This window comes from Ranitomeya variabilis, chromosome 5 (assembly GCF_051348905.1).
Source record: "Ranitomeya variabilis isolate aRanVar5 chromosome 5, aRanVar5.hap1, whole genome shotgun sequence".
Classification (NCBI taxonomy): Eukaryota; Metazoa; Chordata; class Amphibia; order Anura; family Dendrobatidae; genus Ranitomeya; species Ranitomeya variabilis.
The window spans coordinates 332353451-332372673 of NC_135236.1; the positions used below are offsets into that span (position 1 = coordinate 332353451).

The 19223-nt window shown below is 44.5% G+C and overlaps 1 protein-coding gene across 1 annotated transcript in view; it reads right to left on the minus strand.

Annotated features, from left to right (window-relative positions):
- Positions 1-6188: 6188 nt before the first annotated feature.
- Positions 6189-19223, minus strand: part of FBXL13 (F-box and leucine rich repeat protein 13) — a 377146-nt gene continuing 364111 nt past the window's right edge. Inside the window, exons 20-22 of the mRNA XM_077264721.1 lie at positions 12952-13115; positions 11076-11234; positions 6189-6690 (exon numbers count right to left, since the gene is read on the minus strand). Of these exons, the coding sequence (XP_077120836.1) occupies positions 6666-6690; positions 11076-11234; positions 12952-13115 (348 nt within the window). The 3' untranslated portion in view covers positions 6189-6665. The remainder of the gene's footprint in view (positions 6691-11075; positions 11235-12951; positions 13116-19223) is intronic.

The window sequence follows — 19223 nt, forward strand, 5'->3', positions numbered from 1 at the left end:
TTCTGTGAAGCACTTGGGGGTTTAAAGTGGTCACCGCACATCTAGATTAGTTCCATAGTAGGTCTAGTTTCCAAAATGGGGTCACGTGGGGGAGCTCCAATGTTTAGGCACACAGGGGCTCTCCAAACGCGACATGCTGTCCGCTAACGATTGGAGCTAATTTTGCCATTCAAAAGTCAAATGGCGCTCTTTACCTTCCGAGCCTTGCCGTGTGCACAAACAGTGGTTTGTGACCACATATGAGGTATCGGTGTACTCAGGAGAAATTGCGCAACGTATTTTAGGATCCATTTTATCCTGTTGCCCATGTGAAAATGAAAAAATTGAGGCTAAAACTTTTTTATTTTTACGGATCAATTTGTGAAGCACCTGGGGGTTCAGAGTGCTCACTATGCATCTAGATAAGTTCCTTGGGGGGTCTAGTTTCCAAAATGGGGTCACTTGTGGGGGAGCTCCAATGTTTAGGCACACAGGGGCTCTCCAAACGCGACATGGTGTCCGCTAAAGATTGGAACCAATTTTTCATTGAAATAGTCAAATGGCGCTCCTTCTCTTCCGAGCCCTGTTGTGCGCCCAAACAGTGGTTCCCCCCCCACATATGGGGTATCGGCGTCCTCAGGACAAATTGTACAATAACATTTGGGGTCCAGTTTCTCTCTTTACCCTTGGGAAAATAAAATTGTTGCTAAAAGATCATTTTTGTGACTAAAAAGTTAAATGTTCATTTTTTCCTTCCATGTTGCTTCTGCTGCTGTGAAGCACCTGAAGGGTTAATAAACTTCTTGAATGTGGTTTTGAGCACCTTGAGGGGTGCAGTTTTTAGAATGGTGTCACTTTTGGGTATTTTCAGCCATATAGAACCCTCAAACTGACTTCAAATGTGAGGTGGTCCCTAAAACAAAATGGTTTTGTAAATTTTGTTGTAAAAATGAGAAATCGCTGGTCAAATTTTAACCCTTATAACTTCCTAGCAAAAAAAAGGTTGTTTCCAAAATTGTGCTGATGTAAAGTAGATATGTGGGTAATGTTATTTATTAACTATTTTGTGTCACATAACGCTCTCGTTTAACAGAGTAAAAATTCAAAATTTGAAAACTGCGAAATTTTCAAAATTTTAGTCAAATTTCCATTTTTTTCACAAATAAATGCAAAAATTATCGACCTAAATTTACCACTAACATGAAGCCCAATATGTTACGAAAAAACATTCTCAGAACTGCTAGGATCCGTTGAAGCGTTCCTGAGTTATTACCTCATAAAGGGACACTGGTCAGAATTGCAAAAAACGGCCAAGTCATTAGGGTCAAAATAGGCTGGGTTATGAAGGGGTTAAGATTGATTTCAGTGATCCATTGATCCCTGAGACACAATACCATCCACGAGTTTATTTGAAAAACAAAACAATTAAATCTTTGACACAAATCCAATTTGCATAATAATTTGGAACATGGTGTATATATTCATAATGAAGACTGCAGAAAAAACGCTTCTGCAGGCAGGTGCCGGCCGTGATTTTCTGGATTTTATTTTTGGTATTCTATCTCTCAATGTTAAAATTAACCTACTCTTAAAATTATAGACTGTTCATGTCTTTGTCAGTATACAAACTTACAAAATCAGCAAGGTGTCAAATAATTATTTCCTTCACTGTAACACCCTAAAAAATTTTGCACACTACTGATCCTCATAGTTGCCTTGGTCCACCTTCTTACCTTTCTTAAATCTTGGAGCCACATCAGCCATCCTGTGGCACAGACCCTGATACAGAAATTTGTCAATTACTGAGCTCAACTCCTTCAATATCCGTGGATGAATTCCATCTGGCCCAGGGAGCTTTGTCAATATGTAACTGCCTCTGGACCGTCCAAAGACTTTAAGCATCTGGGTAGTTCTGCTCCTATTCTGCAGGGACGTTCTAGAACTTTACTACATGGAATTGTGGCTACACTCGATCATGCAGCTGCAGAGATCCAGCTGCCAGAGACAATTGGAGTCACCATAGAGAAGGCACAGACGGTTTATTACTGTCTCTGTCTTCTCCATCGTTGTATACACAGTGCTAAAGCATCGCTGTGCACAGAGTAATAGGAAGTGCTGTTGGCACTCCTGCATACACAGCGGGCATGTGATTGCTGTGTATAGGGAGGGAACAGCTGCTGGGCGCAGTCAACTCTGCTATTGTGCCAGGAGGCTACATTCTCCTGGAACCTGAAGCTAATATACCAACAACAGTTACAAAGATGAAAATAAAAATATTCAAATTCCCCCAAAAGGTCTTTTATGACCTTATAGAGGGCACAATGTGTAAAATAAATGAAAAAAAAAAAACAAGTAAAAACAAATGCATAAAAAAATGGCAGTGTGAATCCAAGTTGTTGTTACTAGCCCTGCTCCCTGAAGAAAAAGTGTCCAAAATATAAAAATATTTTTCACAGAATGGGGAATACATTTTTAAATGCATTTTATAGTGGTCCTGCGTGATCATAAAAAAGGGAAAAAAAACATGCTTATTTCCCTTAATTTTCCACCAATATCACCTGATATTAGCCCCAAAAAATAAGAGGAAGTATGACAGTAACATAAAATTAAACACGATGCATCACGAAAAAAAGATGCAAAAATTACTTGAATATCCGAACGATAATAAAAGTTACAGCTCTTGAAAACTGCATGTACGAAAAAAAAAAAAAACTAAAATGTGCCCGGTTAGGAACAGGGTAGTGGTGCGACACTACTCTGTCCTCCTCCTCCTGGACCTGTCTTCTGCCTTCAACACTGGACCACTCCCTCCTGTTACAGATTCTCTCATCTCTTGGCATCACAGACTTGGCCCTATCCTGGATCTCATCATATCTAACAGACCGGACATTCAGTGTCTCTCTCCCACACCACCTCCTCATCTCGCCCCCTGTCTGTCGTTGTTCCCCAAGGCTCAGTTCTAGGACCCCTACTCTTCTCCATCTACACCTTCAGCCTGGGACAGCTCATATCCCACGGTTTACAATATCATCTCTACGCTGATGACACGCAGATCTACCTATCTGGATCCGACCTCACTTCCTTACTGACCAAAATCCCACAATTTCTGCTATTTCATTCTTCTTTACTGCTCGTTTTCTAAAACTGAACATGGACAAAACAGAATTCATCATCTTTCCCCCACTTCACTCTACCCCTCCACCCGACCTATCATCAATGTCAATGGCTGCTCACTTTCCCCGGTCCCGCACGCTCGGTGCCTCGGGTGATCCTTGATTCTACCCTCTCTTTCAAGCCACATATCCAAGCCCTTGCCTCCTCCTGCCAATTCCAACTTAAAAACATTTCCCGGATTCCTTGACCATGAAACCACAAAAACACTAGTACATGCCCTTATCATCTCCCGCCTCGACTACTGCAACCTTTTACTCTCTGGCTTCCCCTCTGGCACCACTCCAATCCATCCTAAACTCTGCTGCCCGACTAATCCACCTGTCACCCCGTTATTCCCCAGCCTCTCCTCTCTGCCAGGCCCTTCACTGGCTTCCTATTGCCCAGTGGCTACATTTCAAAACACTAACAATGACATACAAAGCCATCCACAACCAGTCTCCTCCATACATCTGTGACATGGTCTCCCGGTACTTACCTACACGCAACCTTTGATTGTCTCATGATCTCCTTCTCTACTCCTCTCATCTCTTCCTCCCACAACTGCATCCAAGACTTCTCCCATGCTTCCCCCATACTCTGAAACGCTCTACCACAACACATCAGGCTCTCGCCTACCACGGAAACCTTCAAAAGGAACCTGAAGACCTACCTCGTCCAACAAGTCTGCAACCTGCAGTAATCCCCAGTCTACTGAACTGCCGCATGACCAGTTCTACCCTCTCCTAGTGTATCCTCACCCATCCCCTGTAGACTGTGAGCCCTCGCAGGCAGGGTCCTCTCTCCTCCTGTTCTTGTGTGTGCCTTGTTTTACTCATGTTTATTGTACTTCTCTATATTTGCCCCGTTCACATATAAAGCGCCATGGAATAAATGGCGCTATAAAAATGTATAATAATAATAATAATAATAATAAATGGCCTGATCTTAAACTGGTTAATTTGCTCAGATGCAGCCATACTTCTGCTTGTATAAATGGGTCATAAACATTGATTTCTGCCTTTCTCTTGTGCTTTATTACATCTGACAATTTTGGCAGTAAATTAATAATGTCCTTCATGCTAAATGTATACAATAATAATCACAATTTTACAGTGAATTAATAAAGTAATTTTAAGAGAAGAATAAATAGTTGACTGCTGTCTCCTCATCTAAGTGAATGTTTTACCATAAATCTATGGCAGAGGGACTCTCTGGACCCGCTCTGAAGCAGCGCCATCCACCCTGAAGTTGTGTGATCCCTGCAAAGGATGTATCTATAGGTTATTACTAGTGATGAGCGAGTATACTCGTTGCTCGGGTTTTCCTGAGCACGCTCGGGTGGTCTCCGAGTATTTGTGAGTGCTCGGAGATTTAGTTTTTGTTAAGGCAGCTGCATGATTTACAGCTGCTAGCCAGCCTGAGTACACGTGGGGGGGGTTGCCTGGTTACTAGGGAAATGTATTCAAGCTGTCTAGCAGCTGCAAATCATGCAGCTGCGGCAACGAAAACTAAATCTCCGAGCAGTCACAAGTACTCGGGAGACCACCCGAGTGTGCTCGCTCATCACTAGTTTTTACATTAGGGGTTCACTTACTTTTCTCCATGCACTGTGTATGTCAACTCAGGGTGCTCAATAAAAGATATGACCGATACAACTTTTCCATGTGTTATTTAGACTGTGCCTGTTTACAACTGAGATAACTAGAACAATAAATCCACATTTTTTTAGTTTATTTTTTTATGAAAGCAGAAATCCACGTAATTCCAACTGATTCACTTATTTTTCTTTTACTTCTACATAATAAATAGCATACAAGTCAGCTCCAATAATATTACATACAATGTTAAAAAAGTGATTTATTTATTTATGTGCAATAATCCTGAAAAGCACTGCAGAAAACCCAGATCTAAGTCCATCCCACATATAATATAGATTCTATCACAGGATTCACAGGTCCCATACATAAGTTAGACGACAGTAGAGTAAGCGATTCATCAAACAAAAGGGCAGCACGGTGGCTCAGTGGATAGCACTGCAGCCTTGCAGCACTGGAGTCCTGGATTCAAATCCCACCTTGGATACCCTGCAAGGAGTTTGTATGTTCTCCCCGTGTTTGTGTGGGTTTCCTCCGGGTTCTCCGATTCCCCCCAAATTCCAAAGACATACTGATAGGGAATTTAGATTGTGAGCCCCATGGGGGACAGTGATGATAATATGTGCAAACTGTAAAGCGCTGGGGAATATGTTAGTGGTATATAAATAGATTATTATTAATAACAATTGATTTGAAATATCCATCGTTATAAGTACCTGTACACACGGTGAGGCAGGGATATCGCTGACTACAAGCACCCGCCCCCCATTCCGATTCTTTGTTAGGAAGTAATGATATAAGACAACGGTCTCTGCTAAAAAGACAGTTTTTCTCACTTAGAAACTCTTTAGTTTTGGTCACTTATGCACCAGTTACACTGCAGTTCTTCTTGGACTTCTGATTTGGAGGCTTTTTGGAGCTGTATAATTAAAGGGAACCTGTCAGCAGGATTGTGCACTGTAACCTACAGACAGTGTCAGGTCGGCACCGTTATACTGATTAAATTGATACCTTGGTTGATGAAATCAGTCTTGTGGTTCTTGTTTAATCTTTATTTTCAGTTTTGAGTTATGATATGCTCATTCTCCACGGCAGTCTGTGGGGGGTCTTCATGTGGTGCTCTGATCAGATATTCACCAGTATGGCTTCTGACAGGTCACTGATCCGTCACTGACCTGCCCCCTAGTTAACATAATGAATATTATATTTATCTTGGGGAACAAAAGAAAAACCCTTCTGCAGGCAGTCGCTGGCGCTGCAGCATAATTGCATATGTGACTTGTCAGAAGCCATACACATGAATACCTAAGCGGAGCACTACATGAAGCCCCCCACAGGCCGCCCCAAAGCACAAGCATATCATTAACTCAAAGCTGAAAATAAACATTAAACAACAACCACAAGACGGATTTCATCAACCAAGGTATCATTGTAATCAGTATAACGGCCCAACCTGACAATGTAGGTTACTGTGCACAATCCTGCTAACAGGTTCCCTTTAAAGCCCAAAACACTTCCACACATGGGCCAAGTACGTAACATGGGTGGGTTATGGATGCCATGGCGGTGGCTCTTTTTCCCAGTGCATATACATAAGGGGCATACACTGTATTTACTTACAGACATTGCGGTACATGGGAGGTACATGCCAGGAAGCGGAGAGCATGTGAGGGATGTACTGTACACAACATTGGCTATAAACAAGCAGGGAAATCTGGTGGAATTGGAGGATCCATGCAGCTCATTGAGAATTAGTAAATTAAAAGCATTGCATATATGTAAAAGAAAAAAAATACCAGACAACCATATTAACTGAAGAAGATGAGTAAAATGTTTATGCTTACCCTTTTGTTCAGAGTTCTTGGTCTTCAGGGCATTTATTTTTAGGAAAACAGAACTACAATGGGTAAGTAAAAGACAAATAAAATATGGCAGATGTCAAGATCCAGATGAGCAGCACGGACTGTAAAGCAGAAGAACAAATTGTTTTTGGGCGGAAGTATCTCTTCCAGTACTGAGCTTGACAGAAATTTTACAGCAGACAAGCATTAAGTTTTATTAAGCTTTTTAGAGGTTTTTCATCGTTTCAGCACAATACTTGTACAAGAAAAAATCAATAAATGACAAATTGACAGTAAAAACATGCAGATTGCATGAATTAATTTGATTAAATCTTTCATATTCATTAACTAGATATCACTTAAAATTGAGGATGGACATGAACCTTATACACCATGTACACAATTATTATTTAGTTTTCTTATTTTAACTTCATTATTGCTATTGATTAAATAGAACCCATCATTTGATTCATACTGTCCAAACCACGCTCCGGAGAATATATACTTAGAAGATCTGGCCAGTGACCGTAGGCAGAGACTAGGCTAGCCCGGCACCACTGTAGGCACTTGGCAGGTCTCTGGTCTCCTGCATTTGCACAGAGAGACTGATCAATCACTTCGGGTGGTACGGGAAGTAGATGCCCAGGGGCGGTACCAGGGTGGTCTTATCTCTTCCTATAGTTCGCGGCTGAAACATCTGATAAAAATATACCTCTGTGTAATCAATCATCCGAGCACTGATTCAGGTTGCCTGTGGTTTGGGCGGCATGAATTAGCTGATAGGTTCCATTCTAAGCTTTACTTGCTAAAAATGTGCACTCCCATTTAAAATGTGAAATTGTTCATACATAGATTGCATCAGATCAGTGTTTCTATGCAAGTCTCTAACATTTATCTGACCCTTATAAATCCAGCAAATTGTGTCAATATGTTTCATCCATTGATGTAGACTTGAGGCAACATCAAGCTGTTAAGGGCCTGAACAAATGCTGGTATTATTCATGAATAGGAGAGAAACATTTAGGTCTTTCATTTACAGTGGGTACGGAAAGTATTCAGACCCCTTTAAATTTTTCACTCTTTGTTTCATCACTCTTTTTTGAATTTACCAAATGGCTGCAATAAAACAAAGTTAATTTTTTTTCACATTATCCCCTTCATGACCTTGGGATTTTTCGTTTTTCTGTGTTTGTTTTTCACTCCCCTCCTTCCCATAGCCATAACTTTTTTATTTTTCTGTCAATTTGGCCATGTGAGGGCTTATTTTTTGCGGAACGAGTTGTACTTTTGAACGACATTATTGGTTTTAGCATGTCGTGTACTAGAAAACGGGAAAAAAATTCCAAGTGCGGTGAAATTGCAAAAAAGTGCAGTGCCACACTGGTTTTTTGTTTGGCTTTTTTTGCTAGGTTCACTAAATGCTAAAACTGACCTGCCATTATGATTCTCCAGGTCAGTACGAGTTCATAGACACCTAACATGACTAGGTTATTTTTTACCTAAGTGGTGAAAATAAATTCCAAACTTCGCTAAAAAAAAAAAAAAAAATTGCGCCATTTTCCGATACTCGTAGCGTCTCCATTTTTCATGATCTGGGGTCGGTTGAGGGCTTATTTTTTGCGTGCCAAGCTGACGTTTTTAATGATAGCATTTTGGTGCAGATACATTCTTTTGATCGCCCGTTATTGCATGTTAATGCAATGTCGCGACGACCAAAAAAAACGTAATTCTGGCGTTTCGAATTTTTTTCTCACTACGCCGTTTATCGATCAGGTTAATGCTTTTTTTTTATTGATAGGGCGATTCTGAACGCGGCGATACCAAATGTGTAGGTTTGATTTTTTTTTTAATTGATTTATTTTGATTGGGGCGAAAGGGGGGTGATTTAAACTTTTATGTTTTTTTTATTTTTTTCACATTTTTTTAAACTTTTTTTTATTTTTTTTACTTTTGCCATGCTTCAATAGCCTCCATGGGAGGCTAGAAGCAGGCACAGCGCGATCGCCTCTGCTACATAGCAGCATTCTGCTGTTCGCTGCTATGTAGCAGAAAATAAGGTGTGCTGTGAGCGCCGACCACAGGGTGGCGCTCACAGCTGCCGGGGATCAGTAACCATAGAGGTCTCAAGGACCTCTATGGTTACAATGGAGAAGCATCGCTGACCTACGATCATGTGACGGGGGTCGGCGATGCCATCATTTCTGGATGCCCGGCCGGATGCGGTAGTTAAATGCCGCTGTCTGCGTTTGACAGCGGCATTTAACTAGTTAATAGGCTCAGGCAGATCGCGATTCTGCCCGCGCCTATTACGGGCACATGTCAGCTGTTCAAAACAGCTGACATGTCCCGGCTTTGATGCGGGCTCACCGCCGGAGCCCGCATCAAAGCGGGGCTTCTGATCTCGGACGTACTATCCCGTCTGAGGTCAGAAAGGGGTTAATGTACACTATGCACCCCATCGTGACTAAAAAAAAAACAACAAATGTAGACATTTTTGCAAATTTAATAAAAAAGAAAAACTGAAATATCACATGGTTATAAGTATTCAGACCCTTTGCTCAGACACTCATATTAAGTCACATGCTGTCCATTTCCTTGTGATCCTCCTTGAGATGGTTCTACTCCTTCATTGGAGTCAAGCTGTGTTTAATTAAACTGATAGGACTTGATTTGGAAAGGCACACACCTGTCTATGTAAGACCTCACAGCTCACAGTGCATGTCAGACCAAGTGAGAATCATGACGTCAAAGGAATAGGCCAAGGAGCCCAGAGACAGAATTGTGGCAAGGCACTGATCAGGCCAAGGTTACAACAGAATTTCTGCAGTATTCAAGGCTCCTAAGAGCACAGTGGCCTCCATAATCCTTAAATGGAAGAAGTTTGGGACCACCAGAAGTCTTGCTAGACCTGGTTGTCCAGCCAAACTGAACAATCGTGGGAGAAGAGCCTTGGTGAGAGGGGTAAGAACCCCAAGATCACTGTGGCTGAGCTCCAGAGATGGAGTAGGGAAATGAGAGAAAGTTCCTCAAAGTCAACTATCACTGCATCCCTCCACCAGTCTGGCCTTTATGGCAGAGTGGCCTGACAGAAGCCTCTCCTAAGAGCAAGACATATGAAAGCCCACATAGAGTTTGCTAAAAAAAAAACCCAAAACATGAATGACTCCCAGAAATGGAGATTCTCTTTTGTGATGAGACGATGATAGACCTTTTTGGTGATAATTCTAAGCGGTATACGTGGAGAAAACCAGGCACTGCTCATCACCTGCCCAATACAATCCCAACAGTGAAACGTGGTGGTGGCAGCAGCATCATGCTATGGGGGTGTTTTTCAGCTGCAGGGACAGGACGACTGGTTGCCATTGAAGGAAACATGAATGCGGCCAAGTACAGAGATATCCTGGATGAAAACTTCTTCCAGAGTGTTCTACACCTCAGAATTGGCCGAAGGTTCACCTTCCAACAAGACAGTGACCCCAAGCACACAGCTAAAATAACAAGGGAGTGGCTTCAGAACAACTCTGTGACCATTCTTGACTGGCCCTGCCAGAGCCCTGACCTAAACCCAATTGAGCATCTCTGGAGAGACCTGAAAATGGCTGTCCATCAACGTTCACCATCCAACCTGACGGAACTAGAGAGGATCTGCAAGGAAAAATGGCAGAGGATCCCCAAATCCAGGTGTGAAAAACTTGTTGCATCATTCCCAAGAAGACTCATGGCTGTACTAGCTCAAAAGGGTGCTTCTACTTAATACTGAGGAAAGGGTCTGAATACTTATGACCATGTGATATTCCAGTTTTTCTTTTTTAATACATTTGCAAAAATTACTACATTTCTGTTTTTTTTCAGTCAAGATGGGGGGTGCAGAGTGTACACTAATGAGAAAAAAATGAACTTTTTTGAATTTACCAAATGACTGCAATGAAACAAAGAGTGAAAATTTTGAAGGGGTCTGAATACTTTCCATACCCACTATAATTCCTCTAGTTATTTGGAACATCTGATTAGGGTATGATTGGAGTGACTTTTTTATGTAACCATGTGATAGCAATTATGTATGTAAGTGTCATTAGTGTAGTAACATAGCCACTGCCTTCTCCTGGCATCAGCCCCGAGCCGGTCTGCTATACCATCATGTAACTGTCTCTGTAACCTGCTGGATCACTGTGTGAAGTGGTGGTTACAATCTCAGTGTACGTCTATGGGTCTCAGATCGAGGCTACGGAGCCTCATACTCAATTCCCACAGGCTTACATTGACAACATTAAAAAAAATGACCTGCGCTCCACAGAGCAACCACTGTATGACTCGACAGGTCACAAATGCAATGACGTAGTACTGGAGCGAGGTGGTTACCAGGAGCAGATAGTGTAGTAATAGACTCACCGGCCACTAAATATAGCCACAAACATGAGAATTAACACATGGAAAAAAAAAAAATTCTTTTTTTTTTTTTTTTGTATACAGTAATTACTTCGAACACAGTTTAGTTTGGTCCATTTACACATTAAATGACTCTTCAGCTGCTTCCTCTTCTGTCTCCTCTATATTTGGTACACCATGTACTAGGTTACCACATCGGTCATATCCAAACCAAGGCGGAGGATCATCTGTACTGTACTCCACACGTTGGTACTTGGATTCAATTTTCTGAACAGTTGTTCTATGGAAAAAGAATATTCACCAAATAACAATGAATAAACTGGATAACGTCAGGTTAATTAATTAAGGCCCCATAGAAAACAAAACAATGTATAATCACCTCCTGTAGCAGCGGTGTCTGTAACGTGAGGTTGTGTCACATGATCACTGCAACCATCAGTACCTGCAGCCTTTACAAATTCGTCAGTACAGATGTGTGTGCTGACCTGCGCCAGATTGTCTGCAGCGGTCACGTTGCACAATAATATCATTACGCCTGCTGTGAGCAGCACATTGGCATCAGTGGAATTACATTTCTGTAGGAGGTGATTACATTCATTTTCATTTCTATGGGGCCCTGAAGTGATTAGGCAGAGTTTGTCAAATAGTGAAAACTTCTTATTTTATATTTTATTTTTTACTTAAAATGGGTTTCATTGAGTATTCCCCCAATGTGTCCATCATCTTGACTGCATGCAGTGCTATTTTTCCTGTGATACTGATATGAATGAAGTCAGTATTCCAGCAGAGCTGGGACTTCTGAATACTCTAACAGCTGCCCTAGTTTTGTTACTGTAATTTATTGAGGTAAAAGGGGTTGTTAGAAAAATTCATAGTTTTTTTAAGGTTTTAGGTAGATTTAAAGAAGTTGTCCACTACTAGGACAACCCCATCTCATACCCCACGCTTTGTCCAAATAAAATAAAAAAAGCTTATACTCACCTCACGTACTGGCGCCATTCCTGTAGAGTTGGCACTCGCTCTCCCTGGGGCACCAGTCTGCTTGTTGTAACATGTGACACTGGCGCCCTATCAGCGCTGGTGCATTGTCCCCACCTTTTGTCGAATTGAACATGAAGAGGAAGTCTGGGCTGCAGCGCTATCTGATGACTTCCTCTTCTTGTTCAATTCGACAAAAGGCAGGAACAGTGATGCCAGTGCCGGGGTCACATGACACAACTGCGTGAGTGCCAATGCCACAGAAACGGCGCCGGCACAGAAGGTGAGTATAAGCTTTTTCATTTTATCAAGGCCAAGTGTGAGGTATGACAAGGAGTTGTCTAAGTAGTGGACAACTTATTGAAGTCCATCGAGTTCAACCTATAGCCTAACATGTTGATGGGGAAGAAGGCAGAAACCCTATGAGGCAGACACTAAGCTCCACATTAGGGGAAAAATTCCTTCCCAACAGCACATACGGCAATCAGACTAGTTCCCCGGATCAACGTCCCATCACCGAATCTAGTGCCCATAATCTGTAAGGTTATATTTTTCAAGAAAAAAACACCCATGACAGTTTACATGATTGTTGGTATCGTAAATCTGTTAGAATCTTGTAAAGTTAGGTTTACACATGTTAAAAAATCTCTGCTGATATGGCCCTAAATCTGCCTCAGATACTTGGTGATCTTACTGTAATTTTAACTTTGAAATGAATAACTATGCCAAGTGTGAACATAGCCTAATACATGCCGTGGACTCAAAACAGTTTATATGAGGGCATCTATTGGCAGGAAGAGTAACATCCACTAAGTGACCTTTCTGAGGCCATGTATTTAGATTTAGCCCATGCATTTCCTATATGGTAGTTTGGGGCTAGGGTAACTGCCAGATTATCTGAAAAGATGATGTGTTACATCACTTTTAATACATTATAAAGAAATGAAAATGACCGTACCAACACCAACCCATTACATAAACCGCTTTCTATGAATGGACTCGGTGTTAGTGGGCCTTACTTGGTAATACTCTTGCAGTAGAGCATTCTTAAGTAACGGAGTTGTCTGCAGCACTTCTGTAAGTATTTTAATGCCTTGTCGCTGAGATGAATACACCCGGAGATGTCAATGATATGGAGGTAACGGCAGCCCCCCGAAAGATACTGGATGCTAATATCTGTAATCTAGGTAGGATACAATTAAGTACAATTAGCATTACCACATTATATTTAACATTCCCAGCTATTGATTTCTATATAGTTTCAACTGGATGCGAGTTACGGTATATTTGGAAAAACATATTAGTCCCCATGAAAATAATTATATTAGAATAGGCAAAAAAAAGTGATTTATTTGTTGCATGTAGTGTACGAAAAGTAGGTGACTCCCTCACAGCTCACTGTTTCAGAGCTGTAAGATCTTATAGCTCAGATTGCAAGCAGCGCAGTATAAAGCATCTGTACATCAGCTACCGATTTATATTTTACCGTATACATTGATAATTGCAGAAAATGCCCCTGAGATCTCATGACTGACTCTGCATGCTGTCAGGGATAATAGGAAAGTCCTTGGGGCATGACCATTTTATCTAAAACTGTGGACTTATAGGGGTATTCCCATCTCTAAGATCCTATCCCAATATGTAGTAATAATAATAACATTAGCAAATACCTCCAATTAAAAATGTAGTATTCGCTGTATCTTTCCTCAGTGGTCATAACCATGAATACCTAAGGTCCTGCAATGCCTGCACATGAGGAAAGAGACATAGCGAATCAGAAGAGCTATACATTTCTAATTGGAGGTATTTGCTAATATTATTATTACACCTACTACATACTGGGATAGGATTTTGGAGATGGGAATACCCCTTTAACTCCTGATATTGGCTGAGTTTTAGCATACAGTGTGCATGATATATAAATCATTTTTTACCTACAGTACAGACCAAAAGTTTGGACACACCTTCTTAAAGATTTTTCTGTATTTTCATGACTATGAAAATTGTACATTCACACTGAAGGCATCAAAACTATGAATTAACACATGTGGAATTATATACTTAACAAAAAAGTGTGAAACAACTGAAAATGTCTTATATTCTAGGTTCTTCAAAGTAGCCACCTTTTGCTTTGATGACTGCTTTGCACACTCTTGGCATTTTCTTGATGAGCTTCAAGAGGTAGTCACGGGGAATGGTTTTCACTTCACAGGTGTGCCCTGTCAGGTTTAATAAGTGGGATTTCTTGCCTTATCAATGAGGTTGGGACCATCAATTGTGTTGTGCAGAGGTCCGGTGGATACACAGCTGATAGTCCTACTGAATAGACTGTTAGAATTTGTATTATGGCAAGAAAAAAGCAGCTAAGTAAAGAAAAACGAGTGGCCATCATTACTGTAAGAAATGAAGGTCAGTCAGTCCAAAAAATTGGGAAAACTTTGAAAGTGTCCCCAAGTGCAGTGGCAAAAACCATCAAGCGCTACAAAGAAACTGGTTCACATGATGACCGCCCCAGGAAAGGAAGACCAAGAGTCACCTCTGCTTCTGAGGATAAGTTTATCCAAGTTACCAGCCTCAGAAATCGCAGGTTAACAGCAGCTCAGATTAGAGACCAGGTCAATGCCACACAGAGTTCTAGCAGCAGACACATCTCTACAACAACTGGTAAGAGGAGACTTTGTGCAACAGGCCTTCATGCTAAAATAGCTTCTAGAAAACCACTGCTAAGAACAGGCAACAAGCAGAAGAGACTTGTTTGGGCTAAAGAACACAAGGAATGGACATTAGACCAGAGGAAATCTGTGCTTTGGTCTGATGAGTCCAAATTTGAGATCTTTGGTTCCAACCACCGTGTCTTTGTGCGACGCAGAAAAGGTGAACGGATGGACTCTACATGCCTGGTTCCCACCGTGAAGCATGGAGGAGGAGGTGTGATGGTGTGGAGGTGCTTTGCTGGTGACACTGTTGGGATTTATTCAAAATTGAAGGCATACTGAACCAGCATGGCTACCACAGCATCTTGCAGCGGCATGCTATTCCATTCGGTTTGCGTTTAGTTGGACCATCATTTATTTTTCAACAGGACAATGACCTCAAACACACCTCCAGGCTGTGTAAGGGCTATTTGACCAAGCAGGAGAGTGATGGGGTGCTACGCCAGATGACCTGGCCTCCACAGTCACCAGACCTGAACCCAACCGAGATAGTTTGGGGTCAGCTGGACCGCAGAGTGAAGGCAAAAGGGCCAACAAGTGCTAAGCATCTCTGGGAACTCCTTCACGATTGTTGGAAGACCATTCCCCGTGACTACCTCTTGAAGCTTATCAAGAGAATGCCAAGAGTGTGCAAAGCAGTCATCAAAGCAAAAGGTGGCTACTTTGAAGAACCTAGAATATAAGACATATTTTCAGTTGTTTCACACTTTTTTGTTAAGTATATAATTCCACATGTGTTAATTCATAGTTTTGATGCCTTCAGTGTGAATGTACAATTTTCATAGTCATGAAAATACAGAAAAATCTTTAAATGAGAAGGTGTGTCCAAACTTGGTCTGTACTGTATGTTTTTGAAATTATATTTATACTAGCTATTGAACCCGTTCTTCACCCTGGTGGCAAGCATTTAAATTGGTATATGGTCTCCATCCTGGTATGTCCTGCTTCCGTCCTGCGACCTAATCTAGTCATGTGCAACTACCATCTTGGGCCTCCATCTTGTCATGGGCTACTCTCTTCCTGAGCCCTCATCCTGTCATGTGCTCCCATCCTGCACCCCAATCTTGTCATGTGGTGCTCCCATCCTAAGCCCCCATTCTGATATGTGCTGCTCTCATTCTGCGCCCCCATCATGTCATGTGCTGCTCTCATCCGGCATCCCCATCCTGTCATGTGCTCTTGCTGAGCCCTCATCCTGTCATGTGCTCCCATCCTGCACCCCCATCCTGTCATGTGGTGCTCCCTATCCTGCACCCCCATGCTGTTATGTGCTGCTCCCATCCTGCACCCCAATCCTGTCATGTGCTGCTCCCATTATGTGCCTCCATTGTGGTATGTGCTGCTCCTATCCTGCGCCCCCATGCTGTCATGTGCTGCTCCCATCCTGTGCCCCCATGCTGTCATGTGCTCCCATCCTGCACCCCCATCCTGTCATGTGCTGCTCCCATCCTGCGCCCCATCCTGTCATGTGGTGCTCCCATCCTGTGCCCCCATCCTGTCATGTGCTGCTCTCATCCTGTGCCCCATCCCGTCATGTGGTGCTCCCCATCCTGCACCCCCATGCTGCCATGTGGTGCTCCCATTCTGCACTCCATCCTGTCATGTGGTGCTCCCATCCTGCGCCCCCATCCTGTCTTGTGCTGCTCTCATCCTGCGCCCCCATCCTGTTATGTGGTGCTCCCCATCCAGCACACCCATGCTGTCATGTGCTGCTCCCATCCTGAGCCCCCATTCTGTCATTTGCTGCTCCCATCCTGTGCCCGCATGCTGTCATGTGCTGCTCCCATCCTGCGCCCCCATGCTGTCATATGCTGCTCCCATTGTGAGCCCCCGCTCTGTCATGTGCTGCTCCCATCCTGCACCCCCGTTCTGGCATTTGCTTCTCCCATCCTGCGCCCACGTGCTGTCATTTGCTGTTCTCATCCTGTGCCCCCATCCTGTCATGTGCTGCTCCCATCCTGCGCCCCCATGCTGTCATGTGCTGCTCCCATCCTGCGTCCCAGTTCTGTCATGTGCTGCTCCCATCCTGTCATGTACTGCTCCCATCCTGCGCCCCAGTTCTGTCATGTGCTGCTCCCATCCTGCGCCCCATTCTGTCATGTGCTGCTCCCATCCTGCGCCCCCGATCTGTCATGTGTTGCTCCCATCCTGCGCTCCAATCCTGTCATGTGCTCCCATCCTGGGCCCCCATTGTCATGTGCTGCTCCCATCCTGCGCCCCCATTGTGTCATGTGCTGCTCCCATCCTGTGCCCCCATTCTGTCATGTGCTTCTCCCATCCTGCGCCCTCATTCTGTCATGTGCTGCTCCCATCCTGAGCCCCCATTCTGTCATGTGCTGCTCTCATCCTGAGGCCCTATTCTGTCATGTGCTGCTCCCATCCTGCACCCCCATGCTGTCATGTGCTGCTCCCATCCTGCGCCCCCATGCTGTCATGTGCTCCCATCCTGCGCCCCATTCTGTCATGTGCTGCTCCCATCCTGTGCCCCCGTTCTGTCATGTGCTTTTCCCATCCTGCGCCCTCATTCTGTCAGGTGCTGCTCCCATCCTGAGCCCCCATTCTGTCATGTGCTGCTCCCATCCTGAGGCCCTATTCTGTCATGTGCTGCTCCCATCCTGCACCCCCATGCTGTTATGTGCTGCTCCAATCCTGCGCCCCATTCTCCTAATAGCCAGTTTCCTACTCCACACTGATGAGGGGCAAATACCCCGAAACAGCTGTCTGTGGATGGATACCATGTTTTGGCATAGGTTGTTTTCCTTTATTGGATTCTGCCCTTCCCGTCGTTGTTCCTTCCCGGTGAAAGACCTGGCTATTCATTGCTTGCGTTGAGAAACACGTGATGGTGTCTCCGCGGCTTTTCTACATGCATCTGCGCCCCATTCTGTCATGTGCTTCTCCCATCCTGCGCCCTCATTCTGTCATGTGCTGCTCCCATCCTGAGCTCCCATTCTGTCATGTGCTGCTCCCATCCTGAGGCCCTATTCTGTCATGTGCTGCTCCCATCCTGCGCCCCCATGCTGTCATGTGCTCCCATCCTGTGCCCTCGTTCTGTCATGTGCTGCTCCCATCCTGAGCCCCCATTCTGTCATGTGCTGCTTCCATCCTGAGGCCCTATTCTGTCATGTGCTTCTCCCATCCTGCACCCCCATGCTGTCATGTGCTGCTCCCATCCTGTGCCCCCATGCTGTCATGTGCTCCCATCCTGCGCCCCATTCTGTCATGTGCTTCTCCCATCCTGCGCCCTCATTCTGTCATGTGCTGCTCCCATCCTGAGCCCCCATTCTGTCATGTGCTGCTCCCATCCTGAGGCCTTATTCTGTCATGTGCTGCTCCCATCCTGCACCCCCATGCTGTCATGTGCTGCTCCCATCCTGTGCCCCATTCTGTCATGTGCTGCTCCGATCCTGCGCTCCCGTTCTGTCATGTGCTGCTTCCATCCTGCGACCCCGTTCTGTCATGTGCTGCTTCCATCCTTCGCCCCCATTCTGTCATGTGTTGCTCCCATCCTGCGCCCCAATCCTGTCATGTGCTCCCATCCTGAGCCCCCATTCTGTCATGTGCTGCTCCCATCCTGAGGCCCTATTCTGTCATGTGCTGCACCCATCCTGCACCCCCATGCTGTTATGTGCTGCTCCAATCCTGCGCCCCATTCTCCTAATAGCCAGTTTCCTACTCCACACTGATGAGGGGCAAATACCCCGAAACAGCTGTCTGTGGATGGATACCATGTTTTGGCATAGGTGGTTTTCTTTTATTGGATGCTGCCCTTCCCGTGGTTGTTCCTTCCCGGTGAAAGACCTGGCTATTCATTGCTTGCGTTGAGAAACACGTGATGGTGTCTTCGCGGCTTTTCTACATGCATCTGCGCCCCATTCTGTCATGTGCTACTCCCATCCTGTGCCCCCGTTCTGTCATGTGCTTCTCCCATCCTGCTCCCTCATTCTGTCATGTGCTGCTCCCATCCTGAGCCCCCATTCTGTCATGTGCTGCTTCCATCCTGAGGCCCTATTCTGTCATGTGCTGCTCCCATCCTGCACCCCCATGCTGTCATGTGCTGCTCCCATCCTGTGCCCCCATGCTGTCATGTGCTCCCATCCTGCGCCCCATTCTGTCATGTGCTTCTCCCATCCTGCGCCCTCATTCTGTCATGTGCTGCTCCCATCCTGAGCCCCCATTCTGTCATGTGCTGCTCCCATCCTGAGGCCTTATTCTGTCATGTGCTGCTCCCATCCTGCACCCCCATGCTGTCATGTGTTGCTCCCATCCTGCACCCCCATGCTGTCATGTGCTGCTCCCATCCTGCGCCCCATTCTGTCATGTGCTGCTCCGATCCTGCGCCCCCGTTCTGTCATGTGCAGCTTCCATCCTGCGACCCCGTTCTGTCATGTGCTGCTTCCATCCTTCGCCCCCGTTCTGTCATGTGTTGCTCCCATCCTACGCCCCAATCCTGTCATGTGCTCCCATCCTGAGCCCCCATTCTGTCATGTGCTGCTCCCATCCTGCGCCCCCGTTCTGTCATGTGCTTCTCCCATCCTGCGCCCTCATTCTGTCATGTGCTTCTCCCATCCTGCGCC